Below are 22,735 nucleotides of genomic sequence, written 5' to 3' on the forward strand. Positions count from 1 at the left end.
AGTATTTTTTCTTTAATATGATAGGAAAATTTTCCCATAGTAATTTTTATATTAGAAATATTAGTGAATTTATTAAGTTAAGGTAAAAAGATAAATTTATTGTTATGGTTAATATAAAGCTAACTCTATTGAAGTATGTAGGAGTATTGAGGGAAGGGTTTGTAACATTTTAGTTTTGAGTAGGGTTTGTAGAAAAACAAGTTATATGCAAAAGACTTCGAGGATCAAATGGAAGAAGGGATCAACTTCCCAGCTATACAAACTTAAATACAAGTTTCACAATAATTCACATTTATGCCAATCATTTTTTTTATTATTGCCACGTGTATAAATTATAATCTCCATTGTTATATTGTAGTCTCCATGACTTTCTCATATGTAGCATTTTATGCACAGACAGATAATCCTGTCTAATATAAGAAGAGGAAAGAAGTGAAAAGGTAATGAAGAGAGATTGTAGGCGAAATTGTTGGCAATTGAACCAACAACTTTGGGTCATCGAATGGAATGACCACTTTTCGCAAGACGAGACCAGCTCATCAACTCACCTTCATCTTTTTCCTGTTTGGTAAAAAACATTCGTTCTTCAACTATAAAAGGATTTTGATATATTTCACCCCAGAGGGAAAAAAGGAAAAAAAAGAAATTCGCCATTGCCGACTATTCTTCGAGCAGTAACAAATTTCACGCAGCGTTTTTAGATTTGCGCCCATTCAAATTTCGTATCTGGATTCTGGAGTTTGGATTACGAGAATAAATAATCAAGGGGTTTGGTGGACTGGATGCCATATTGATGAGGTAAGTGCAGCATTGTTTCTACCAAAAAAAAAAAAAAAGTGCAGCATTGTCTCTTCTCTGCTTATAATCTATCAGAACGTGATCGCAAGATGTTGGTGATCGCCCTGCGCAGCAGAAATGGAATGGAACCTGACTGACTTTTTTTCCTGGTTTCCAGTATGTTTTCCTTGTCTTCGGAAAACCCTTTTTCTATAGAGATGTCGCCACAAGATTTGGCAGATGTTGAATAGAGACTGGTTTCGAACCTGCTTCTGCTTCCTGTTTCTATCTTGTTTAATTAAGCTATTCTTCATGAGATGACGACGTTTCAGGAAGGTTACCTGTCCGTTTTGGAGAACGAGGAAGGAGGTTTAGGAATTTTTTGGAGACCTTGGTTTTCAGATTGTTTGAGAAGAGGGGAGGAATGCAAGTTTTAGGGAGAGTTTGGGACGTGAATAACTTACTTGTCGTCGTCTCCAGTTTCTAATCGGTCTGCATGATAAGATCCCGTTTACAAATAGGCTGCTTAGTTCAAAGAGAAAACCTTGTAAGCTTGCCTCGCCATGTTTAAAACGGTGCAGGAAATAGCCATCTACTTACACAGGTTTCATAATCTCGACCTTTTCCAACAAGGGTATGAATTCTCTGCTCATTTGATTACTTTTCTTTGGTTCAAGTTCTAGGACTCTTAGTGCTTTTCTTATGGAAGTCGAAGAATGTCTCGTTTACAAGGAACGTCCTTCTCATGAGCTGATGATTGATTCTTTGCAAAATCGAGTAATGCATTCCCTGCTTCCAATTGCAGATGGTACCAAATTAAAATTAAAATGAGATGGGAGGACGATAAATACACCTTTGCTGGAACCACTGCGAGATTCCTTCAGTATGAAGGTACTTCCGTCTGAATCTATCTGGGCTTCTCTTTTGCTTGTGTTCGTATGTGTATCCACCCACTTGTTAAGACTTTAGAAGACCTCTCAAAAACCGTAAGATCATTTTGAAGGTAATATGATACTTGGAAGAAGAAGTGTCACATTACTTTGTAATATTTTTTGCTATTAGACTACTCAAACTGATGGTACTCGAATTCTAAACTAGATATCCATTCTCGGACTTTAATATGTTTCTGCTGCGTCCTGGAAAGACTTGAGAAACTAACAATTTGATAATGTTTGAACTTGGTCTTGCACTCTAATGGTTTTCTATTCCCGGCATAAGTTTCTGTGATGAAACAAGCAGCTTAAAGAAGGGCTTTAGAGCATCCCAGATTTTGACAGCCCTTGTGAATCAAGCAGAAAAAGATTTTGTACCATGTTTCCTCAAAACAATCATCAAGTACATCACCATAGAGTATAGAAGAGGATTTCTCGCCAGAATGGGTCCTCTTCATAATTCTTCTATTTCCACACTGTCTGATTATCATAATGTGTTGATAAGTAACTCTTATTTTTTGAAATGCATTTCCCTTTTCTCAACCTCTGAACTATTGGAACTGGAGAAGATGTGCTCTAACACATCAGTTGCTTATCATTTCTCTCTTCATCTAATCCTGTTTGTTTGAAATAGACTGTTTTTTATTTTTAAGAGTGAAAAAGTAGAAGGTTCTGTTGATTATGGCACACTGATAGCTTGGACACACCTTCCTTTGTCAATTAGGCTCTTCTACTTAGACATGGCCGTTCTATTTATTTTTATGTTGCATGGATCTTTCATTTCATGAGGAGTGGGCTTTGGCAAAATGGGTGGTGGCGGGCCACAGTTATGGCCTGAGGTCAAGGTGTTGAGACAGCCTCTCAGCAAAGATTTATGTGTTAAGGCTGCATAGGAAAATGCCCCCTAGGACTCTGCTTGTGCAGAAGCTTTCAGCACTGTGTTTACCTTTTAATTTTTTATTTTTAATTTATTTTAATGGATCTGTTGTTTCATCTGAATAAGGCTTCACTAATTTGAACCTTTGGTTCCCTCTTCTGCTGTCTTCACCTTTCTTGCATTCATGGCCATGATAAAAATGATAGTGTTCTTGCATTTTATCTTTATAGATTTTCCCTATGGCATCTTATTTTCTGTGCAGCTTCTTTGGTCATATGTTGTTATCTCCTTTGGAACTATATATTGCAAAACGGATAAAGTTACTCAGGTTAATTTTTCTAGTCATGGCCTTTTTTGATAGTTGTGGACTTATTATTTAGTAGTAAATTCTCAGCATCAATCCCATCGTTCAGAATGTTAAAGTCTCAGTTGTTTGTTCACTAAGGGATTTTAAGCATTACTTGTTTTTGCTTGAATATCACATACTAGTAGAATTGCATAAGTTGCCTAATCTTTCTGGATTTTTTTAATCACCTTTGCATGTTTCCTTTAAGTCATTTCTCTACACACTTGGTTCTGTACCTTAGTTCAGTCACAAAAATAACACAATCTAAAATACGTGTTTTTAATTTAGTAAGCTTTCTATACTCTTGGGATGCTTAGATCAGATAGGGACAATAATATTGACACCTGGGAGGGTTATAATGCAATTTCTGATTTGGGGTCAGATAATAACGTTGGGATATGGAGCATTGAGGACAATGGTTTTTCGACACAGCCTTTTAGGATCAAGTATGCTAGGCAGGACATTCCTCTGTCTATTATGATCTCTTTTGGCCTACGTCTTGGGGAATTTGAGGTATTTCTTCCCTTGCCTGTTCTATTTCAGACATTTGGAATTTTTTAAGATAACTGGAACGTTCAGAATGTCTCAGCAATCTGGCCTTTTTTTTTTTGTGTGTGTGGCTTTTGATTGATCTCAAGGCTCCTGCGACATCTGCTCTGGTTTTGAAATTTGAGCTTCTGCATTCCCCAGTATTGGAGAATGGGTTAGTATCCCAACTGTCTACATATACTTAGTTATTTCCACCACTTTCCATTTCTTCATTTCCCTAGCCCATGCATGATTGGTAATTTCCATGGGAAATAGTTAACTTTGTGTAAAGTAATTTCTAAATCCAAGCTGATGAGAATACAATTAGTGCAGGTTTAACTTCAATGCATCTTTGGGTGCACTTCCTGCAGCCATTCATGAATTCCGGATACCTCCCAAAGCCCTTCTGGGTCTGCATTCATATTGCCCTGTTCATTTTGACAGTTTCCATGCAGTACTTGTTGATTTTACTGTACATGTCACTCTCCGGAATACTGGATTCACTCCTCCAACGAAGGTACCCAGGTTGGCCAGGTGTCAGTAACATTTCTATCATATATACAAATGTCTATATGCATTATGTTTGCATTTCTAAAATCATACTATGTTAAATTGTTAGAATAACTTGTGAAATTGGAGTATTTCAGCATTTCTCTTACAGTGGAAGATGTTGCTCATGAAAATTGTGATAAGTCCAATCAAGTATGTTTTTCTTTCAGTTGAATCCACTTCTATTTTGATGGTTTGACTTTTACATACCTTGTTGAGACCACAGTGCAATTATAGCCTACACCCTTGCTAAGCGTCTGATATTATGTTTATCATGCAGTTGATTTTTGTATCTGTTGCTTCTCTTATCTTCTTCCCCTCTCCCTCCCTTTTCTTTTCTTTCCTTGTAGGGATTCAAATCTTGGTATTCTGACTTATTTATTTAGTATTGACTAGAAGTTTTTCAAGGAAAATTGCTAACTGCATGTAGAAAGATAAAATTCTTAAGGATCAGAAAATTTTAGGTGTCCATCTAAAATTTGTGTACATAAGAGCTGTGACTTAAACGGTTTCAGGCTTTTAGCTGGTGAAATCTTGGGCTTGTCTTAGCTTAGATTTGTGATATGTCCTGCCTTCCACTGATTAGCCCTTTTTCGTATCAATCCGTCTTCATCCAATAGTGGGGACTATAACAACATTGTTTTGAGTTATGTTCATCGGAGTTTTGTGGAAACCATAAAGATGCTTGTTTTTACGTTCTTGAGATTTCTAATGCATATGATATATTTTCAATAGGATATGGAAATTCATTACCGCAGCATTGCTTTTGTAATTTCAAATGTGGGCACCTTAATTTGGAATATCGACTGCTCTCACTTTCATCAACTTTAGTTTTGACTTTCCCTCTGTTTCTCTGGACTGGTGTGTGGAATTAGTTAGTTGGTTGAGGTACTGGTTGGTTTTTGGTCCATGTAAATATATGATGACAACTAGAACAACAAGTCTTGTGCCAACTAACTGGAGTTGGCCATGGATTCTTGCCTTCCAATGAGCTTTATTTGAGGCCATACTAGATACAAGGCTTAAGCTATGCATATCATTTCTCACTACTTTTTTGTAAAATTATCTTAGGTCTGCCCCTAGTTCTTCTAAATCCTTCAATCTGGATTAAACCGCTTCTTTGTACAGGGGCATTTAAAGGCCTCTGTTGAATGTGACCATGCCACCTCAAACGACTTTTTGGTCCATGTATATATATGAAGACTAAAAGTGTGTTTTATTATTTTATTATTATTATTATTTTTTTATTTTCAATAATCAAATTAGATTGATAATAATAAGAAATTGGTTATGGTCTCAATACTTAAGCCTGATCAGTGGGATTTCATCATTTCATAGTGTTCAGCTTCTTGTGCCTTTTTGTTTGATCAGCAAACTGGAGTATTGCACATCATTCTCTTTTTGAAGTTGCTTCCTCATTCTTGAGCTGTGTATTAATCTTATATCCTTGTGCAAACAAGTTAATGTTGAACTAATTTCCTAAGTGGAAACCAATGGCCTACACAGATCTATAACATCAGGTCTCTTTAATACTCTCCAAAACAGCATCAACTACCTGTTCAAAGACTGATCAGGGTCACAGGGCTTTTAGCTGCACGGAAATGTGGTGCCAAAATTTGAAGTGAATTTGATGGTTCGATTGAAGAAAAATAAAATTCCCTGAGGTATAAGAAAAGATACTGGAGATTAGAAACAATATAAAATAGAAACTAACATGGAGAATAGCAAGTGAAAACAAAAGCAGATGACAAAATAAGAAGGAATATAAAAAAAAAATGTAGAAGCAAAATAGAAGCCAGAGTATGTAAGTTGCCTGCCACATGAAATCAAAGAATTGCTGTTACTAAAGATTCAATTAGTGATATGGTGGTGCTTCTTGGACTAGCATGTCCTCTGAGACTGAGAATGAGAACAGCAACAAGTAATCAGTGAATAGAATAGCAGATCAAAATCTGGGCAGAAAGGTATATGTTAGGACACTAAAGTTGAGGGTGTAGGAATAGGGGAGTTGTAGGATATCAAAACAGCCATGTGGGGAACCAGGACAAGGGGCAGCGTCCTATAGGGGAGCAATCACTCTCTTATATTGGCCTATGTGCAAAATAGTTAAAATATTTTGGGGGAATTGTTAGGACTATATAGGGGGGGATAGTGAATAGGCAGGGCGGGGAGATTGAATTAGTGTTTTTTGAGGCAAGCTTGCTTACAGGTGAGAGGAAGACTCTCAGGTTAGGGGCAGTTCGAGTGGTATTCAGGTTAGAGGAGGTGTTGGATTGCAGTGGGAGTCCATTTTGTGGGTTGCATGCAATTGAATCCATCTACTGAATGAACTAAAGAAGAAAGGACCCCTGTACAGTTTTCTCCAGCTCTGTTATACCATTGAGTTGCAGGATGCGTGCATGTGTGGAATGGCGATAATTGCGGGGTTGGTTGCAAGTTATTGCCGGAATTGTCGTAGGCTAATCAGGGTCTTATCAGTAAGATAAAACAGATGCGGATGGGGTGTAATTAAGTTGGATATGGAGTTGGCTTCTCACATGGAACTTAGCTATCATCTCTCTTGTTAGCATCCCACCAATGCTTTTCTCTGCACTCCTGCAGTAAAGGGTGTTCAATCACAAATCAGCAATCATTTTTTAACAAATGGATCTTACCATTCAAGTAATTTGCCCCCTACTTAATATTTATAATTTTGATGGATAAGAAATTAGAAATTTTTTTTAAATTACTCTTCAAAATAGAAATTATTTTAGAATTTCTTCAAGTAGAAACTAGAGGCTGAAACGTAGAACGTTTGTCAAGCCTTCTAGAACAAAAACAAATAAAGATTACGATGTACTGAACTAGATCCTAATTTTAATCCCATATAGGATTCAAGTCCCTAGTCATTGGACTTATAGAAGTGGCTCATTTACAATTTTAAAACCTAAAACCTCCTGCCTCAAAACCCAAAAAGAAAGAAAAATTGCTCATGGCCCATATAAATCATAGACTCAAAATTAAACATATTGGTCCAATCTTGGCCTAGTTGTCCCAACCGATGGCCTCATTTGCTTCTGGCCTTCTTGTCTTATAAATTGTGTCATAAGTTCTAATCCATTTTGTAGATTGTTAATAACTTAGTTTTCATTGTTCACTTTCCAGGCATTGGACCAAGGGGCTTATGGGAATTCACAACAAATTTCATTGCTGAAAGCATTGTTATTGGCTCGTGACATACTTCTAGAAGAACTACAGAATCTTAGCAAGGCCATTGATCAAAAAGTTGATTTGACTAATTTTATCTCAAATATGGGTCAAAATAAGTTAACTACCCCCTATTTGCCGGCATATAGGAGTGCTGAAGATATTGAACTCAAAGATGTAAGAATGGAAATGAAACATGGAGCAGGCAAACAACAGAATGGTTTTGAGGTACCTGCTTGCTCTGTACTCTTAATACTAACTATAATGTTGTTGTAACTTCTGTTGATCTCTTAAAGTTTTCTCTGTCCTGTAGTGGAAAACAAATGGCATCATTAATTTTGAAAGTGATGAGATGCTGCAGTCTCTTACTGAGGAGAATTTGTTAAGTGCTTTCAGTTCTTTGGCAAACCAAGTTCCACTATTATGGGATGCATTTCTGGAATTCCACAGGTTCGTTCGCTCGATATTTAATTTTGCGCTTTTGGTACATTCTGTCATTATAGAACGGTTGTAATTGTAAAGATCACACTGGATGTATGGCATTTTTGGTCCCTTCTTTTTCTGCATTTATAGGTTGTAGAAAGCATTATCTAGTGACATTGATTGTATAAAGTGCGAAAGTAAATCAATTAATAGGAGGATAAGTAATTGGATGTTAACATTGTTTTCCTTGCTCCTAGGAGACTTATTCACCAACAGTGAATATTGTTTGGGAGCAGACTGTTAGGACCTTAATCGAGGGTGTAGGGGTAGGGGAGTTGTAGTAGATCAATGCCATACATGTGGGGGACAGGATTAGCTATAGGGACAGGTGGCAAATTCTTATTTGGGAACAACCATTCCCATGCTGTCCTACATGGAAAAGGGGGGGGTGTTTGCTAGTTCGTTAAGATTTGTATTGAGCTATATAAGAGGAAAGCAGGGAATAGAGAAGGGCAGGACAGAATTAGTGTGTTTTTTGTGCAAGCTTGCTTGCAGGAAGTGGAAGACCCTTGGGTGGATATTGTGAAGGGTGAATTCAGAGCTGTAATGGAGTTCTGTTGGAGAATTTAGTGCATTTAGCCATTTCTATTTCCTTTACAGATCAGTTTGTACCTTTCAAGTGCTCTGTGCGTGTGTGTGTATTGAGCTAATCAGGGAGTAGAATAGAGCTGGTTCTGGTGTTCGATCGATTAGGAATTGCAGGGTCTTATCACAGACCTTTCAGTATTATAAGTTGTAGTCCTATTGATACACCAGCAAAGTAGCTGAGGTGATAGGTATATGATTTGTACTCCTTTGTTAGAGGTTATTAGTGTACTTCTCAGTTATTGCAATATTTTACAGTGGATAAGATTAGATGTGGGATTGTGATGTATCCAGTGTTGGACCCCCTCCCCCAAAAAAAAAATTGGGCAAAATAATCAGACCCAAACACCTAAAGCTGGCCAAATACTCCAGGGGTATTCTAGTAATTTTCCAAGCTCCTCTTCTAGGGCTCAATATGGGTCTTATTTTGCTCCCCATGATCCTAGGGTCAGGGACATAATTTTATTTTTTCATTTTGATGAGTCAGTTAAGAGTTATAGTTCATTAGAGTTTGTGTTGAGTTGTTAGGATAGGGTTCCTTAATTTTAGGAAACCTTATTTTAAAGTAGTTCTATTTTCAATGGGTACACTGAACCTCTCGTGGGTTTAGATCTTTCTCCCTCTTCCATTGTTCTCTCTCATTTTTTCCATTTGCAGCTACTGATTCTGGATTCTCAATTTATCATATACATGCATTCTTCTTCTTCTTTTAGAAATGGTGTGTACTGTGTAGGTTGGTATTGTATTCTATTGACCGACAAGGTCTGAATTGTCTGATATGATATGCAAACTGATACGTATGTATGTTGAAGGTTCTGTGAGAGTATTGGTATGTGTTTGTATGTATAGGTTGATACAGCTTGATAATTGATATATGCTGATAGTACTGAAATGGTCATTACCAACCAATAACTCAGTGATACAGCCATTGAAGGCCGATGTCTATGAATTTGTTTTTGAGACAATAGATTGAGGAAGATTTCACAGAAAATGAGATTTCTTAAGAAAAGTTAGGTTTTGTAATTGTAAAAACTTGATCTTTGTGTTCAGATCAAGGTCTTTCTTCCTTTTCCTTTTTTTTTTTGGGGGTGGGGGATGGAATTCGATAGACTAAGGTAAAGAGAGTTAGTTAATGCACCCAACTTGGTCATTGCAAGGATCTGTACTCCTAATTCCTAATCAGTGAAGCTTTCTTGTCTTGTTGTACGTTTTCTCCATTGATGTGATGGATGCTACATGTTTTGTATTGCTTTATATTGTCTTGTGCTCCAAAAATGTAGTATATTGACTATTTCCATGCATATCCGTTGGGTACAATATATCCAATATGATATGATGTTTCTTTCAAAATTTCCCTTAAAAAATATTACCCCGTTGCTGATACTTTAGAGATTGGTCACATGATGGACTCACCGGTAACAGTGCTGCAGTGAGAACTGATCTAGAAAACAAAATTGAAAATGAAATTCCAGTAGAATGGTAGAATCATAGGTAATAGGTTAATGATTTATACCAGAAATTATTTGGATGATAAAGAAAGGAGCAAATTACACGGCACCCACTATATTTGGGGTGAAACTGGTGACCACCCACTATTGTCTCATAAATTACAGGCATCCACATGCAAATTACCCACAGTTAAGTTTCCTGTTAAAATGGATTATGAAATTACCCAAATGCTCTTACTTTTATTTAAAGCATTTAAAATTTGAATTTCAAATTACCTTAATGCCCTCTGGGTAAGGAAACGACAATAATGCCCCCATTTTGATTAAGCAAATGACACTAATACCCTCACTATAAATTTAGTGATTCAAAAGCTGAAGTCAAATTACGTAAATGCCCTCCCTTAAGCAAAATTAGCAAAATATCCCAATCTAATTGCCCTAATAGTGGCGTCTCTCTCTGGACAATGAAATGATTTTATTGCCCCCAATTTTGATTAAAAAAATGACATGAATACCCTTACCACCATTTAAGTAATTCAAAAATTGAAATTGAAATTATGTAAATGCCCTTTGGGCAAGAAAATTATAGAATTACCCCAACTTACTCAACCCACTATGTCTCTCTCTCTCTCTCTCTCTCTCTCTCTCTCTCTTCTCTCTCCCTCTCTCTCAAACCTGTCTTCTCCGACCAACCCTCTGAAACTATCAAGAAAACTGACCATTCAAACAGGGAAAATAGAAGAAACTTTAAGTCTAAAGCCATAGATTCCATAAGACTTCACAATTAATGAAAAAATGCAAATAAAAGACAAACAAGAAAGGCTCCTATAGAGAAGCTCATTCGTTGAAAGTTACATCTGAAACCCTAAAACCGAAATCTGGGAGTTAAAAAAATGAAAGCGTAGAGGAAGAAGTTAAAATTTGAAAGAGATGGGTTTTCTGTTGGGGATCTGATTGTTGTTTCATCCCAACCCATCTCAATCTCCACGAGAATATCTGAATGGAAGAGATGGGTTTGCTGTTGAGGAGAATTTATGATTTATCAGGGAAAGAGATTGGACTGAAAACCCATCTGTGGAATGCTAGTCTGCTGGGATTTCTGCTGATTTTCCTCTGTTCAGGATCTGATTGTTGGAAGGCTGATCTGTGGAAGGCTTCTCTACGAGAATACCTTCACCTACTGTTCAGGATCTGATTGTTGTTTTCATCCCAACCCATCTTGACCCCTACGAGAATATCCGAATGCAAGAGGTGGGTTTGCTGTTGAGGAGAATTTATGATTTATCAAAGGAAAGAGATCAGACTGAAAACCCATCTGTGGAATGCTAATCCACTGGGATTTTTGCTGATCTTCCTTTGTCACTTGGCAGTTATACGAACATTGACGCCATTTTACGGGCTGCCGATGAGATAGAAAATGAGGACCTCATTGTTGCTCAGATCCGTGAGTTCTATTTCTTTTAGGCTGCGTTTGTTTGCTGGAATAAAGGTGGGGTGGGAAAAAAAGGGTGGGAAAATTCTTGAAAAAAGTGTAGATTTTTTACTTTTCCCTTAAATCCCAAAATGGTAGATTGTTTGGTTGCTTGGGGTGGGAAAGTGAGAGACAAGTTTCCTTGATTAAGGAAACTTGTCTGGTGATGTAGCAGAGCAACTTTCCCACCCCAAGCCATTTTAAAACCCCACATATTTGGTGGGACTTTGTGGGAAAGTTTGGAAAAGTAAAAAGTGGGACCCACCACTATCACTTTTCCACAAAACCCTTTCCTTTCCTTTCCTTTCCTTCTCCCTCACCCCACTACACATGGGGCCCACATGTTTTTTTTTTTCCCACCCCACCTTTGCAAACAAATGTAGCCTTAGATTCCTTGGTGCATAACATGTCATGGCTATATTAGTTAATTCTGTTTTTCAATTTCCGGTAGGGAGCCCGGTGGCTATTAGGGCAGTGAGATTGGGGTATTTTGGTAATTTTGCTTAAGGGAGGGCATTTTCATAATTTAACTTCAGCTTTTGAATCACTAAATTTATAGTGAGGGTATTAGTGTCATTTGCTTAATCAAAATGGGGGCATTATTGTCATTTCCTTACCTAGAGGGCATTAAGGTAATTTGAAATTCAAATTTTAAATGCTTTAAATAAAAGTAAGGGCATTTGGATAATTTTATAATCCATTTTAATAGGAAATTTAACTGTGGGTAACTTGTAATTTGTATGTGGGTGCCATGTAATTTATGAGACAATAGTGGGTGGTCACTAGTTTCACCCCAAATATAGTGGATGCTGTGTAATTTGCTCAAGAAAGAAAGAAAAATATGTATGCTATATTGATAACTGGAAAGGAATCTGCCAAAAACCATCCAAGAGAACCTAGTGTTCCACTAAGGATTCAGTCTTGGTTTTCACTTGCAATCCACAAAAATAAATAAGCATTCTTTTTTTCCTTTTTTTTGGGGGGGGGGGTGGGGGTTGGGTAGTCTCAATAATAAGCAGTTAACACTGGATTGATAGTCTAAATTTAGAAGACTAAATATCTTTATTTCATGAATTTGTGAGTCTGAATTGCTGGTTTTGTAGGTGCATATAAACATCACAAAAATATGACTTGCAACATGATTTGGAGTAACCTAAAACATCTTTAAATGAACCAGCTACTTCATTAATCAATAAAAACTTAAACAACAATTCTTCTGACTAGGACTCCGAGGTCGCGCCCTTATTGTAGGCCCACCCAACACATATGTACCTTACTTCAAGCCCCATCTAAATTAGACAACTTTTCTAAATTACTGCATCAAGGGGAGACCACAGGCCACTGGAGTAGGGAAAGGCATGACACACTGATAGTTACTAAGAGAAGAACCAAGCAAAGCGTTGTAAAGCTTAGACAGCATGTCAACCGCTGCTGAACTTGTACCAGTTGAAACCCTAAACAAAATGAGATTTTGGATTATATCTGCCATGCTGCAACTAGAGAACTTCTTTATGGCTGGCTTTTAAAGGTATTTTGTTTTATGCTAAACTACAGCTGCCAATAGTAGGCTCAGAATCTTCTGTATCTACCGTGAACCATATATTTCCTGGAAGCTTATCAACTTTGGAACAGCTTTTTTCCGTTACCTGATGCTTCTATTTCTTTTGTTAACTGCTACATCATTTTTTCCCCCCTTTCTACACAAAATAGGATCAGGTGCTGATAGGTTTAGTTTCAGGGCTAACACAATCAAGATACTGGAATTCCTGCGGGATAGGTGGGCCAATGATCGTAGAGCAGAGTGGTCAATATGGATGGTCTACACTAAGGTTCAGATGCCCCATCATTATTTGAGAAGTGGAAATACTGATTCACCTCAACATAGTGTACGTGGGAGAGTTTCATTGGCGAAGAAGATAAATGATGATGTAATGTGCATACAAGCCCAGAAACTTTTTTACTGATACAAGTTCTATAGGAATTATATGAGAATAACTATGGAGTTTTAGCTCATGTGGGCCATTTTGCATCTTTTTGATAAGGTCAATACTCAGTAGTTAATTGTATTTCTCAGTGATTGCTGAAGTGTTGTCTTCTCTTGTACTTTATATACAGCCAGCTGAGTCTGCACTTGCACGTGGTGAGCTTCATCGACGGGGTATTGCACAGATGAGAGTAAGTCATTTTTTCATATATGAATTGCTTTGGTTTCAACTTCTTGTTTGCTGTCACATTTACTTCAAAATTTATACAACGTTGGTTGTGAGCAGATAAACAACCAGTCAATTCAAGATATGCAACTCTTTGGTGATCCTTTGCGTGTCCCTCTCTTATTTTTGGAACGGGTTGTGAATGCCCCATTCCGTACTACAAGTGGCAATTCCTACTTCAGCTCTCTGGACTTTAAGGATACGTCTTCCATTCTCATGGAACCCAGCATTAGGGCTGAAAACAAGTTATCCACTGCTGGTGCACTTAAAAGTCGTATTCTGAGGGTTGTGGTCTTTGTGCATGGATTTCAGGTATCTTTGTTCCCCTTGCAATGAAGGGCTTAAATTTAACGATCTTATATTTGTGCTATTGATGAGAAGTTGCTTATTTCTGGCGTCTCTATTATTATTGCCAGTTGCATTTGCCACAGACTTCTACCTGCTAAGTAAATGGTTCTCTTTGATTTAGCAGAAGTTTCTATCATTTATCATTAATGAATAAGACCACAATAAGAACTTGTTCAAATGATTCTTCTCTAGTTAGCTGAATCTTGTAGGAAAGGGGGCATACGTGCATCATAGCCTAGAAATTACCCTATGCCAACATAAGATGATATTTGACAAACTAAAAAATTGAGCCAAAAATGTTTATATTCATTTAGTGATGAATTTTGTGTTCTAGTAAGATTGGTTGCTGATTTTGCCTGTGGGGAACCTTCTTTTGTACGTGTGCTAGGTGGCCCTTTCTTTATTTCCTTCTTTTTTTTTTTGTGGGGGGGGGGGGGGGGGGGGTTTGATGAAAACCAAATTTAGGGTTAGGGTTTCTTGGAAGGATTCCCCAAAATTGAGGGTTTGTCCAGAATCTTCTAGCAACTAATCTCCAAAAGTCAATGGGATGATCTAAGGTGCCAAGGATGATCCTAAATTTACTGTGGGAAAGCTCAATTATCATGAATCAGATGGGTTAGGTTCTATTGGGAAGAAAGGTGAAAGTAGGGTTTTACCAAATCAATATGGGTATGAACTTGGTTATGAACTTGTGATATCCAGATTGACCCTAGGATGCCCAAGGATGTCTGTGGTTGGGTTTGGAGAGATTTAGGAATGATTTTGGGATTGATCTTTGGGATTCCTCAGAGTGATTATTTTAGGTGCCTAGGTTCAATCATAAATAAAAGAGGTGATATAGAGGATGATGTTTCCCAAAGAATTAAAATAGGGTAGATGAAGTGGAGAGGTGCGTTCGGGGTCTTGTGTGATCGATGTATTCCATTAAAATTTAAAGGAAAATTTTATAGGACCATCGTTCGACCAGCTATAATGTATGGTGTAGAGTGTTGGGCTGTTAAAAATAATCATATAGATAAACTCAGTGTAATAAAAATGAGGATGCTAAGATGGATAAGTGGCAATACTAGAAACGATAAGATAAGGAATGATCATATTAGAGTTGGTTTGGGAGTTGCTCCCATAAGTGATAAGCTTCAGGAAAATCGTTTGAGGTGGCACGGCCATGTTCAATGGAGACCTATAAATGCCCTTGTACGGAGAAGTGATATAATCCAGATTGAAGGAAGTTAAGGAACTAGAAGAGCTAGGGGTAGACCTAAGATGACCTTAAGAGAAGTGGTGAGAAATGATATGCATAGCTTAGGTCTTGTATCTAGCATGGCCTCAAACAGAACTGATTGGAAGGCAAGAATCCATGTAGCCGACCCCATTTAGTTTGGACAAAGCTTATTGTTGTTGTTGTTGTTGTTGTTTGGGATTGATCCCTGGGGGAGGGGAAAATCATGGGCAATCGTGAACTACTTTTTTGTCTTTTCTTTTCTTAAATAGGGCTGAAAATTGACCTAAACTATAAAGGATTCCAGCTGATAAATAGGGCTGAAATTGACCTAAACAAGGCTTCCTCAACAAGGCTACAATCCTTAATTTTATTCAATAATCGTGAAAACTAATTCCAGCTGATAAATAGGGCTGAAATTGACCTAAATACCCCTTTGGGAGGGTTTGGGCAGCCCCCTAGTTGTGCCATTTTGGAGTGGCGTGGCCTTGGGGCCCACTTCAGGGTTTCGGCCAGGGGGTGGACCCTTGTTCGCATCAGGCGCTGTTGCCATTTAGCTGATTGAAGAGTTTAGGTGGGCTGGCCTGTCTGGTTGAGCCATTAGGAGAACTTGCTTCTTCCTCCCCTTCTTTTTTTTGGGTGGGGGTGATGACCTCCAAGGGTTTTCATATGGATGGTTTTGTCTACAATTCTTTTTTGCTATTTGTCCAATAAAATTTCAGTTAGTAAATTCGTTATCACAACAAAGGAGAAAAATGTGTTTTGAGGAATAGGGTTGCTTTAACTTGGTTGTAGAATTGTAGCAATAAAATGGTAAACCTCAATACAAATCGAGAGAAAATGATGCATTGTGGATTAGCAGTCAGTCCTTAAATCTCCAGGTGAGCAGACTAAACCCAATTTTCTGTTACATCGCACTCATAGTAGCGTCACAATCTACAAAGCTCTGATCCAAGTCATGCTCCTCTTTCACATAATGATCTTAGGAATCACTAGAGGCTTGATTTTCAGATTAATCGTAGGTTCTGGTGTATTTGATTAGAGACAAAATAACCTTTAGCTTGGATTTTATATGTGGTAGGCCTTTAGTCTTATGTTTTTTTGGCTATTTGGTGTTTTATGTGTCTGGATTAGGATTTTACTGTAACTTTCCTTTTCAGTCCAGGGGTATATTTTAGAATCTTTCCATATATGTTTGTAACTCGTAACTTGTAAGGGAGACACAAATTTTGACTAATGAAAAGGCCATTACTGCTTTCCTTTTCCATTGGTGAAGCATCCCTAGTGTTTGATCAAGATCCCTTTTTCCCTTATTAATTTATTATTTTTCTCATCTTCCACCATTAATCAAGCAAGTACTGTTTCAGTTTCCTGCGATTCTGTCCCTTTGCTGCCTTGCTGTTATACAATTCATTCAGGATTTGCCTTGAATTGTTGAATTGACAGTGAGGTACTGATCTGATATCATCCCTGTCTATTACTTCTCTCAATAAAAAATTCTCTATCACAATCTGTGATCAATTTTGAATTCTGATCTTCAATTGTTAAGAGTCCTACTATGGTTAAGTACCAAAAAGAGGTCCTATGGTTACTAATCCATATCCGGTTCTTCTTTTGCATGAATTTCAGTTAAGAGCAATCCAGCCATTAGACTCTTATCTAGATTTTGAGCATTAATTCTTCAACTCTAAAGAAGATTCAGATCGGACCTGCTGATCTGGATAAATTAGTTCTCCCTGTGACTGGTAATTTTGAATTCCAACGATGCAATACACAGCTACACTTAAAAGTTTGTTTTCGACTCTGAAATCAGCTTTGTTGGATCATATTGCTCGATACAACCGATACTAAGTAATAACACCTTTAAAAAAAGGAAAAAAATGTGCATCTCGTTATGCCATATCAATACCCGTGATACTTAAAAGACGATGCAATACACAGCTACACTTAAAAGTTTGTTTTCGACTCTGAAATCAGCTTTGTTGGATCATATTGCTCGATACAACCGATACTAAGTAATAACACCTTTAAAAAAAGGAAAAAAATGTGCATCTCGTTATGCCATATCAATACCCGTGATCCTGAAAAGTATCTGGCGGTAAAAGAAGATGGTGTCATACTTAAATCCTTGCTAACGGGTAAACTAGGGCATACATGGATTATCAGGAGCATAATGATGATCTTATTCTTTTGGCATTGATTCTATACTAATCATTTTTCTTTTTTTGGCTGATAAAACATCTCGTATCAATAGTCATTTCTAGATGTACGCATTGCATTATCCTGTAAATGTATTGGGTGTTTTACTTCTCCTGTAACAAATTTAGGACATTTTTCTTGAGTTTCTTGGATTTTCAATTTGTATTATTATGCATATTGTATTTTTCGGAAGCATTTGATACTTCATTTCACTACTTATCCTCCCATACGGTGTTTATTGATGAGAAGGCATTACCCTAAGCTGTTTGATTTGAGGCATCTTTAGTTACTTTCTTATCTCCTGGGTTATTTTCTAGGATAATTTAATGCTTATAGCCTCTTTTTTTAATTTCATATATTTTGGTGTGGGACCTGTGGGTGTATTCCCCTTTTTTTTTTTTTTTTTTTTTTGGGGGGGGGGGGGGGGGTTTGTATATGTATGTTCAGTGTTGTATTATGGTTCAGGTGGGCTCATTTTCTTTTAACTCAAACTTAGGGGCATCATCTTGATTTACGGCTTGTTCGGAATCAATGGATTTTGATGGATCCTGGAGCAGAATTTCTAATGTCAGAGGTGAATGAAGACAAAACATCCGGAGACTTTAGAGAAATGGGTTCTAGACTGGCTCAAGAAGTAACTTCTTTTCTTACAAGGAAAATTGATAAAATGTCGAGATCTGGAGGATTCAAAAATATCAAGCTTAGCTTTGTTGGACACTCCATTGGGAACCTCATTATAAGAACTGCCTTGACAGGTATGCTTCCTTAGTCCGGTGCCTAGTATTCATTTTTTTGCTTTGTTGGCTAAATATTGAATCTCATGCTTTTAAGTATCTCAGATGGCATGATGGAGCCATTTCTAAGGTACCTTTATACATACTTGTCCATATCAGGCCCGCATCTGGGCTACTTGTACTGCACCAACTCTTTATTCAACTCTGGGCTTTGGGTTTTGAAGAAGCTCAGAGGACCGCAATGTATTCACCAGCTTACATTCTCTGATGATTCAGACCTCCAAAACACTTTCTTGTACAAGCTTTGCAAGGTACTGCAAGCTATCATCTGCATTGCTTTCTTTATTTCTGTTGGAGTGAAGTACAACAGTAGATTCTGATATGGAAACAAAAGTAAAAAGGAGGATCTATTCCCCTTTTAGGTTTACAATTCTTTTAGTCTTCATCTTTTTCTGTTTTGTCTTTTTCCTCCAGCAAAAGACATTGGAGAACTTCAAGAACATAATCCTGTTGTCCTCACCGCAGGTAGTACCCTTTTCATGTACGATTAATTGATCATACTCTTATTTTGGTTGTAAAAAGTCAAATAGGAAAAAATTTTCTTGTCCAGGAGCGTGGCCTCTATGCCTGCACCCTTGTGTGTGTCTTACTCTTTCATCTTTCAGTTCAGTAAGATTGAACAGAACTGGGTGCTGATTGGGTCTTGTGGGGTCACGCTTCCAGATGAATGACACAAACTTACATATTGGACTTTTTTTCTTTCAAACAGGTTGAGGAACCTTTTCTTTCTATTTAACAAAATAGCTGTTGTTTCCCAAATCCCTCCCCCCCCCCAAAAAAAAAAAAAAAAAAAAGAAAGAAGAAGAAGAAGAAAGAATTTATGGCTGGATATGCTTTATTCTCATTTGAATGACCATTATCTTTGGCTGGGTATATTCACTTGTCTAGTGAGCATAATGGCATTACATAAATACGGCCACAAGGTAGATTAAACTGGGTATAGGGTATTAAACTGATAACTGGTGCCAGTAATTGGGTATAGTGTTAAACTAATGACTGGTACAGGTAACAGGGTACAGGGTGTTAAACTAATGACTCGTATGGGTAACTGGGTACTGGGTGTTAAACTGATGACTCGTATAGGTAATTGGGTAAGGGTGTAAAACTCATATAGGTAACTAGGTAAGGGTGTAAAACTAACTGATTATTAGGGACTTTGCTTTAAAATTCAGGTTCATGAATTAATCTATGGAGAGGGAAGAATGGCTGATCGTAACTGGATTCTAATTGGATTCTTTTTAACATTAAAATCCAAGTGCTGATAATGCCTCCAAGGTTGGTGAACTTTCATTAGTATGTGGCCATATGGTGACACTACTTATAGAGATATTGACATTACTAAGAACCTCAATAATTCTCATTGGTCAAATTTCAGCCCAAATTGAGAATGCTTTATGGGTTAAAACTTAGAATTACATTTGAAAGTTATATAAATTTTGTAACATGCCATTTACTCCTATCATCATATCTTAAGAATTTTACAATTTCAATATTTTGGTTCTGGGTCTGAACCCTATTGTGTTCCCCTTTCTGTTGCTCGTATTAGGTTGAAATGTATGCATCATAGTGGGGACATTTACCTTACACATAAATCGTAAATAACTGTGTAAATTATTTTTGATACTTCTTCAACTTGATTGGAGATAAGTTGGCTATTGTTTCAGCGGTTGTTCTTAGAAGCATTGTTCTGCCCAATTTGTTTTTTTTAATTCTGCCCAGTTTGTTTTTTTGACACAATTTCTTTGTCTCAGGATGGTTATGTTCCGTATCACTCTGCTAGAATTGAATTATGCCAGGCATCATCATGGGACAACTCCAAGAAAGGTAAAATCTTCACGGAGATGCTAAATAATTGCTTGGACCAGATACGTTCCCCCTCTTCTTCTGAACATCGAACATTCATGCGATGCGATGTTATCTTTGACACCTCTTCTCATGGGAAGAACTTGGATACATTTATTGGTCGGGCTGCTCATATTGAGTTCCTAGAGACTGACATTTTTGTGAAGTTTCTAATGTGGTCTTTCCCAGCATTATTTCGATGATCGTGATGGAAGACTCTGCACTAACCTCTTGACTATTTTTGTAACTATCACTCCAAATAAGAGCTTGGCAAAGCTCTTGCACCAGCTTGGCCCAATTTTCAAATCAAGGAACAGTGGTTGGATGCAACATATAATTACGCCAGGTGAATACTCTTGTCGCATGTATATCAAATGATTTTGGCAGAGCTCATCTGGGAATTTGAATGTTTGAAGCATTGTAAATTATGATTAAGTTAGGTAGGAAAATTGATTCTATTTAGTTGAAAATGCATTTGTAATTATTTGGTAGCTAGCTGTCTTATATGAATTGTGATTCTGCCTTTGGTTCTTGATGGGATTACATTAGCCGGGTACACCGAGATTCAAACCGGACACAAAGGAGATTTACCGTGGGGGAACCCAGATTCAGCAGAGATCACATTTCACAAAACGGAGGAGATAGGGGGGGAAACGGTTCCCCAACTCAGCGAAGTTGAACCTAATCAATCAATTTTTTAGGATAAATCGAAATTCTTCCAAATCAAACAACCAAAGTTAATTTTTGAACCATGACCAGAGATTTGAAGAGATTTGAACCAAATTTTGAAATCTGACTCGAACCACGGCCCTTAGGAAGTCGGAATGATTTTTAAACTTTCTGATCCTATGCCGACATGCTGTAATTCTTGGAGGGGGAGAGGGGAGAGGTTGTAGATATACTGCATTCAAAAGATGTGCAGTAATTAATGTTATTCTCCTATTTCCTTGTTAGACTCTCAACGTCATTTCCTTTGTGTCGCTCTTCTTCATTAGAGAGGTTAAAATGTAGATACTTGGACCACTAGTGTTGGACAGCAGATAGGTTATGTTGCTTGCTTTGCTTTGCTTTCCTAAGCTTGTTACCTGCAGTGATGACTTCTGTTGAAATCATTTGAAGGACAATCATGGAATTTCTTTTTTCTCCCTCTTTGAATTTGAGGTTCATGTAGGTCATTCTATGCACACTTTGACTTTATAGAGTAATTTTTATATACAATTGAAATATAACTTGCTTGCGCATATAGAGATAAATATATGGTTGGTCTTGGCTATAAGGTAAACTCATCCATGGCCACTGGAAGCTTTCATTTTTTTTTGTCCAAAACTAAAAGATATCTCTACCTCAAGAAATGGACTCTATTTTGTTTTGTAGATGGGTGAAATGTGTTACAACATCACATCAAATAGTTGAAATTCATTTATAAGTCAATATTCTCAAAGAATTGTGATTAAAATTTTACAAAAAAAAATCCCATCAAACAACTAGCCAAAAAAAGCCAAAAAAAAAGAAGAGAAAAGAACAGCTTGCTTTCATGGTGTAACGAGTTCCTTTTTTCGGTTCTTACATCGATTGTGATTTATTTATGCTTTTCCGAATTATCTTTTTCGAAAAGAGAGAAAGTTTCCGTTATTGGTAGTCTATGTAGGGTGGTCCCTGATTAAAACTGGTACACCCATTACTTTTTTCGTCAACCTTGAAGTGCTCACACAAATGAAAAACGGATATCCTAATTCCTCCTTTTTTTTTTTTTTTTTTTTTTTTTGGGTAATTGATATCCTACATCCTTGAGTTGTGTGTATTCGCAACTGGAATTGGGTCCCATTTCATAATATTTCTTGTTCTATATGGGCCTCAAATTTTGTAAATTACAATTTTTTTATTTCAAATAACTAAAAAAATACCCTTAAAAATAAATAAAATTAGACATAAAAATTCATTGGTTGCAACTGTAATAGGTGAATTCGACATTCCATATAGGAAAATTTCAACATCTAATCCACCGCTGTGTATCTGACCATTTCAAACTTGGGTTTTCAATTCTTTTGAAAGTTGAGTTGGACAGACTTTAAATGTTTTTTGGATGGCTACAAAATCCAATTAATGCTCCTAAAGGCAACTTATGGACCATCTACCACACACATAAGAAGAAAATTGTTGATATAATTTAATTTAAAAATAAAATGATAAATTAATTAAATTGATCAAATGTTTTGCTAATTTAAATTAATTCTCACTTGAAACGTTAAATATTCTCACTTGATAATCCCCTTCTACCTTCAAAAGAAAAAAAGAAAGAAAGAAAGAATAGGATTGATCTTGATTTCAAGCCATTCAACTTTCTTGTCCTCAAATCACTCACCTCCTCATTTGGGAAAAGAGAAAATGCCTTGAGATTAGGTTTTAACTTTATTGAGAATCTAATTGGTGACGTTATGGTGAATTCATGAGTCATCCACGTACTTTTCTTTTCTTTGCCTTCTTTCACTTTGTCATGACTCATGGGTTTCAGAATTATAGATTTTTTTTGGGTACAACAATGCCGTATTCAACTTTAATTTTTATAAAGAGAAGAAACCCATTTAGAATCACAGGTGCTGTGACTGATTCTCACCATCCAATCACCATGTTAGGAACTAATATTTAACTTCTCTCAATGCCCAATATCCCAGGCGCCATGTTTAGAAAAACTAATGACTTAGCTTTTCTGCTTTCCCTTTTACAGAGATTTGGTAAAACCTTTTTGTAATGTTCAACTGGAGCTTTGGAGTTTGGATCTTGGCATCTTGAATTTTCAGGCAAATCATATGAACCATACATGTACTCATCAATGCTAAGATTCTAATTTGATTGATAAAAAAAGCAAAGAAAACAAAAGGTATATATATACATATGCATATAGGTTATAAATGCACTCTTAGGAATACAGACCTACTGGTTT

The 22,735-nt window shown here is 37.0% G+C and overlaps 1 protein-coding gene across 3 annotated transcripts; it reads left to right on the forward strand.

Moving 5' to 3' along the window:
- The first annotated feature begins 497 nt into the window (after positions 1–497).
- On the forward strand, positions 498–20,326 carry LOC149026689 (uncharacterized). 3 transcript variants are annotated; one of them, XM_089155371.1, is made up of 15 exons: positions 498–798; positions 956–1,411; positions 1,583–1,668; positions 3,315–3,445; positions 3,571–3,635; positions 3,794–3,977; positions 7,154–7,423; positions 7,509–7,645; positions 12,921–13,110; positions 13,298–13,357; positions 13,453–13,704; positions 17,655–17,913; positions 17,998–18,203; positions 18,367–18,417; positions 19,704–20,326. In XM_089155371.1, exons 2-15 carry the CDS (start codon positions 1,341–1,343, stop codon positions 19,995–19,997), a joined length of 2,256 nt encoding a protein of 751 aa, XP_089011497.1. In that variant the 5' UTR covers positions 498–798; positions 956–1,340; the 3' UTR covers positions 19,998–20,326. The 3 variants fall into 3 exon arrangements, with proteins under 3 accessions (XP_089011497.1, XP_089011490.1, XP_089011503.1); XM_089155364.1 differs by lacking the exon at positions 498–798 and having other exon boundaries at positions 841–1,411; XM_089155377.1 differs by lacking the exon at positions 498–798 and having other exon boundaries at positions 841–1,411; positions 18,052–18,203.
- Positions 20,327–22,735: the final 2,409 nt, after the last annotated feature.

The sequence above is a fragment of the Hakea prostrata genome, chromosome 1 (assembly GCF_041222555.1).
Source record: "Hakea prostrata isolate BN-2017 chromosome 1, UWA_Hpros_2, whole genome shotgun sequence".
Classification (NCBI taxonomy): Eukaryota; Viridiplantae; Streptophyta; class Magnoliopsida; order Proteales; family Proteaceae; genus Hakea; species Hakea prostrata.

What these genes read in the sequence shown, in the direction of transcription:
- LOC149026689 (XM_089155371.1), top strand. Translation starts at nt 1,341, where the DNA reads ATGTTTAAAACGGTGCAGGAAATAGCCATCTACTTACACAGGTTTCAT. An exon ending in CGAAGAAGATAAATGATGAT is followed by an intron (nt 13,111 to 13,297) that starts GTAATGTGCATA and finishes CTTTATATACAG; the next exon opens with CCAGCTGAGTCTGCACTTGC. An exon ending in TCTTTGTGCATGGATTTCAG is followed by an intron (nt 13,705 to 17,654) that starts GTATCTTTGTTC and finishes ACTCAAACTTAG; the next exon opens with GGGCATCATCTTGATTTACG.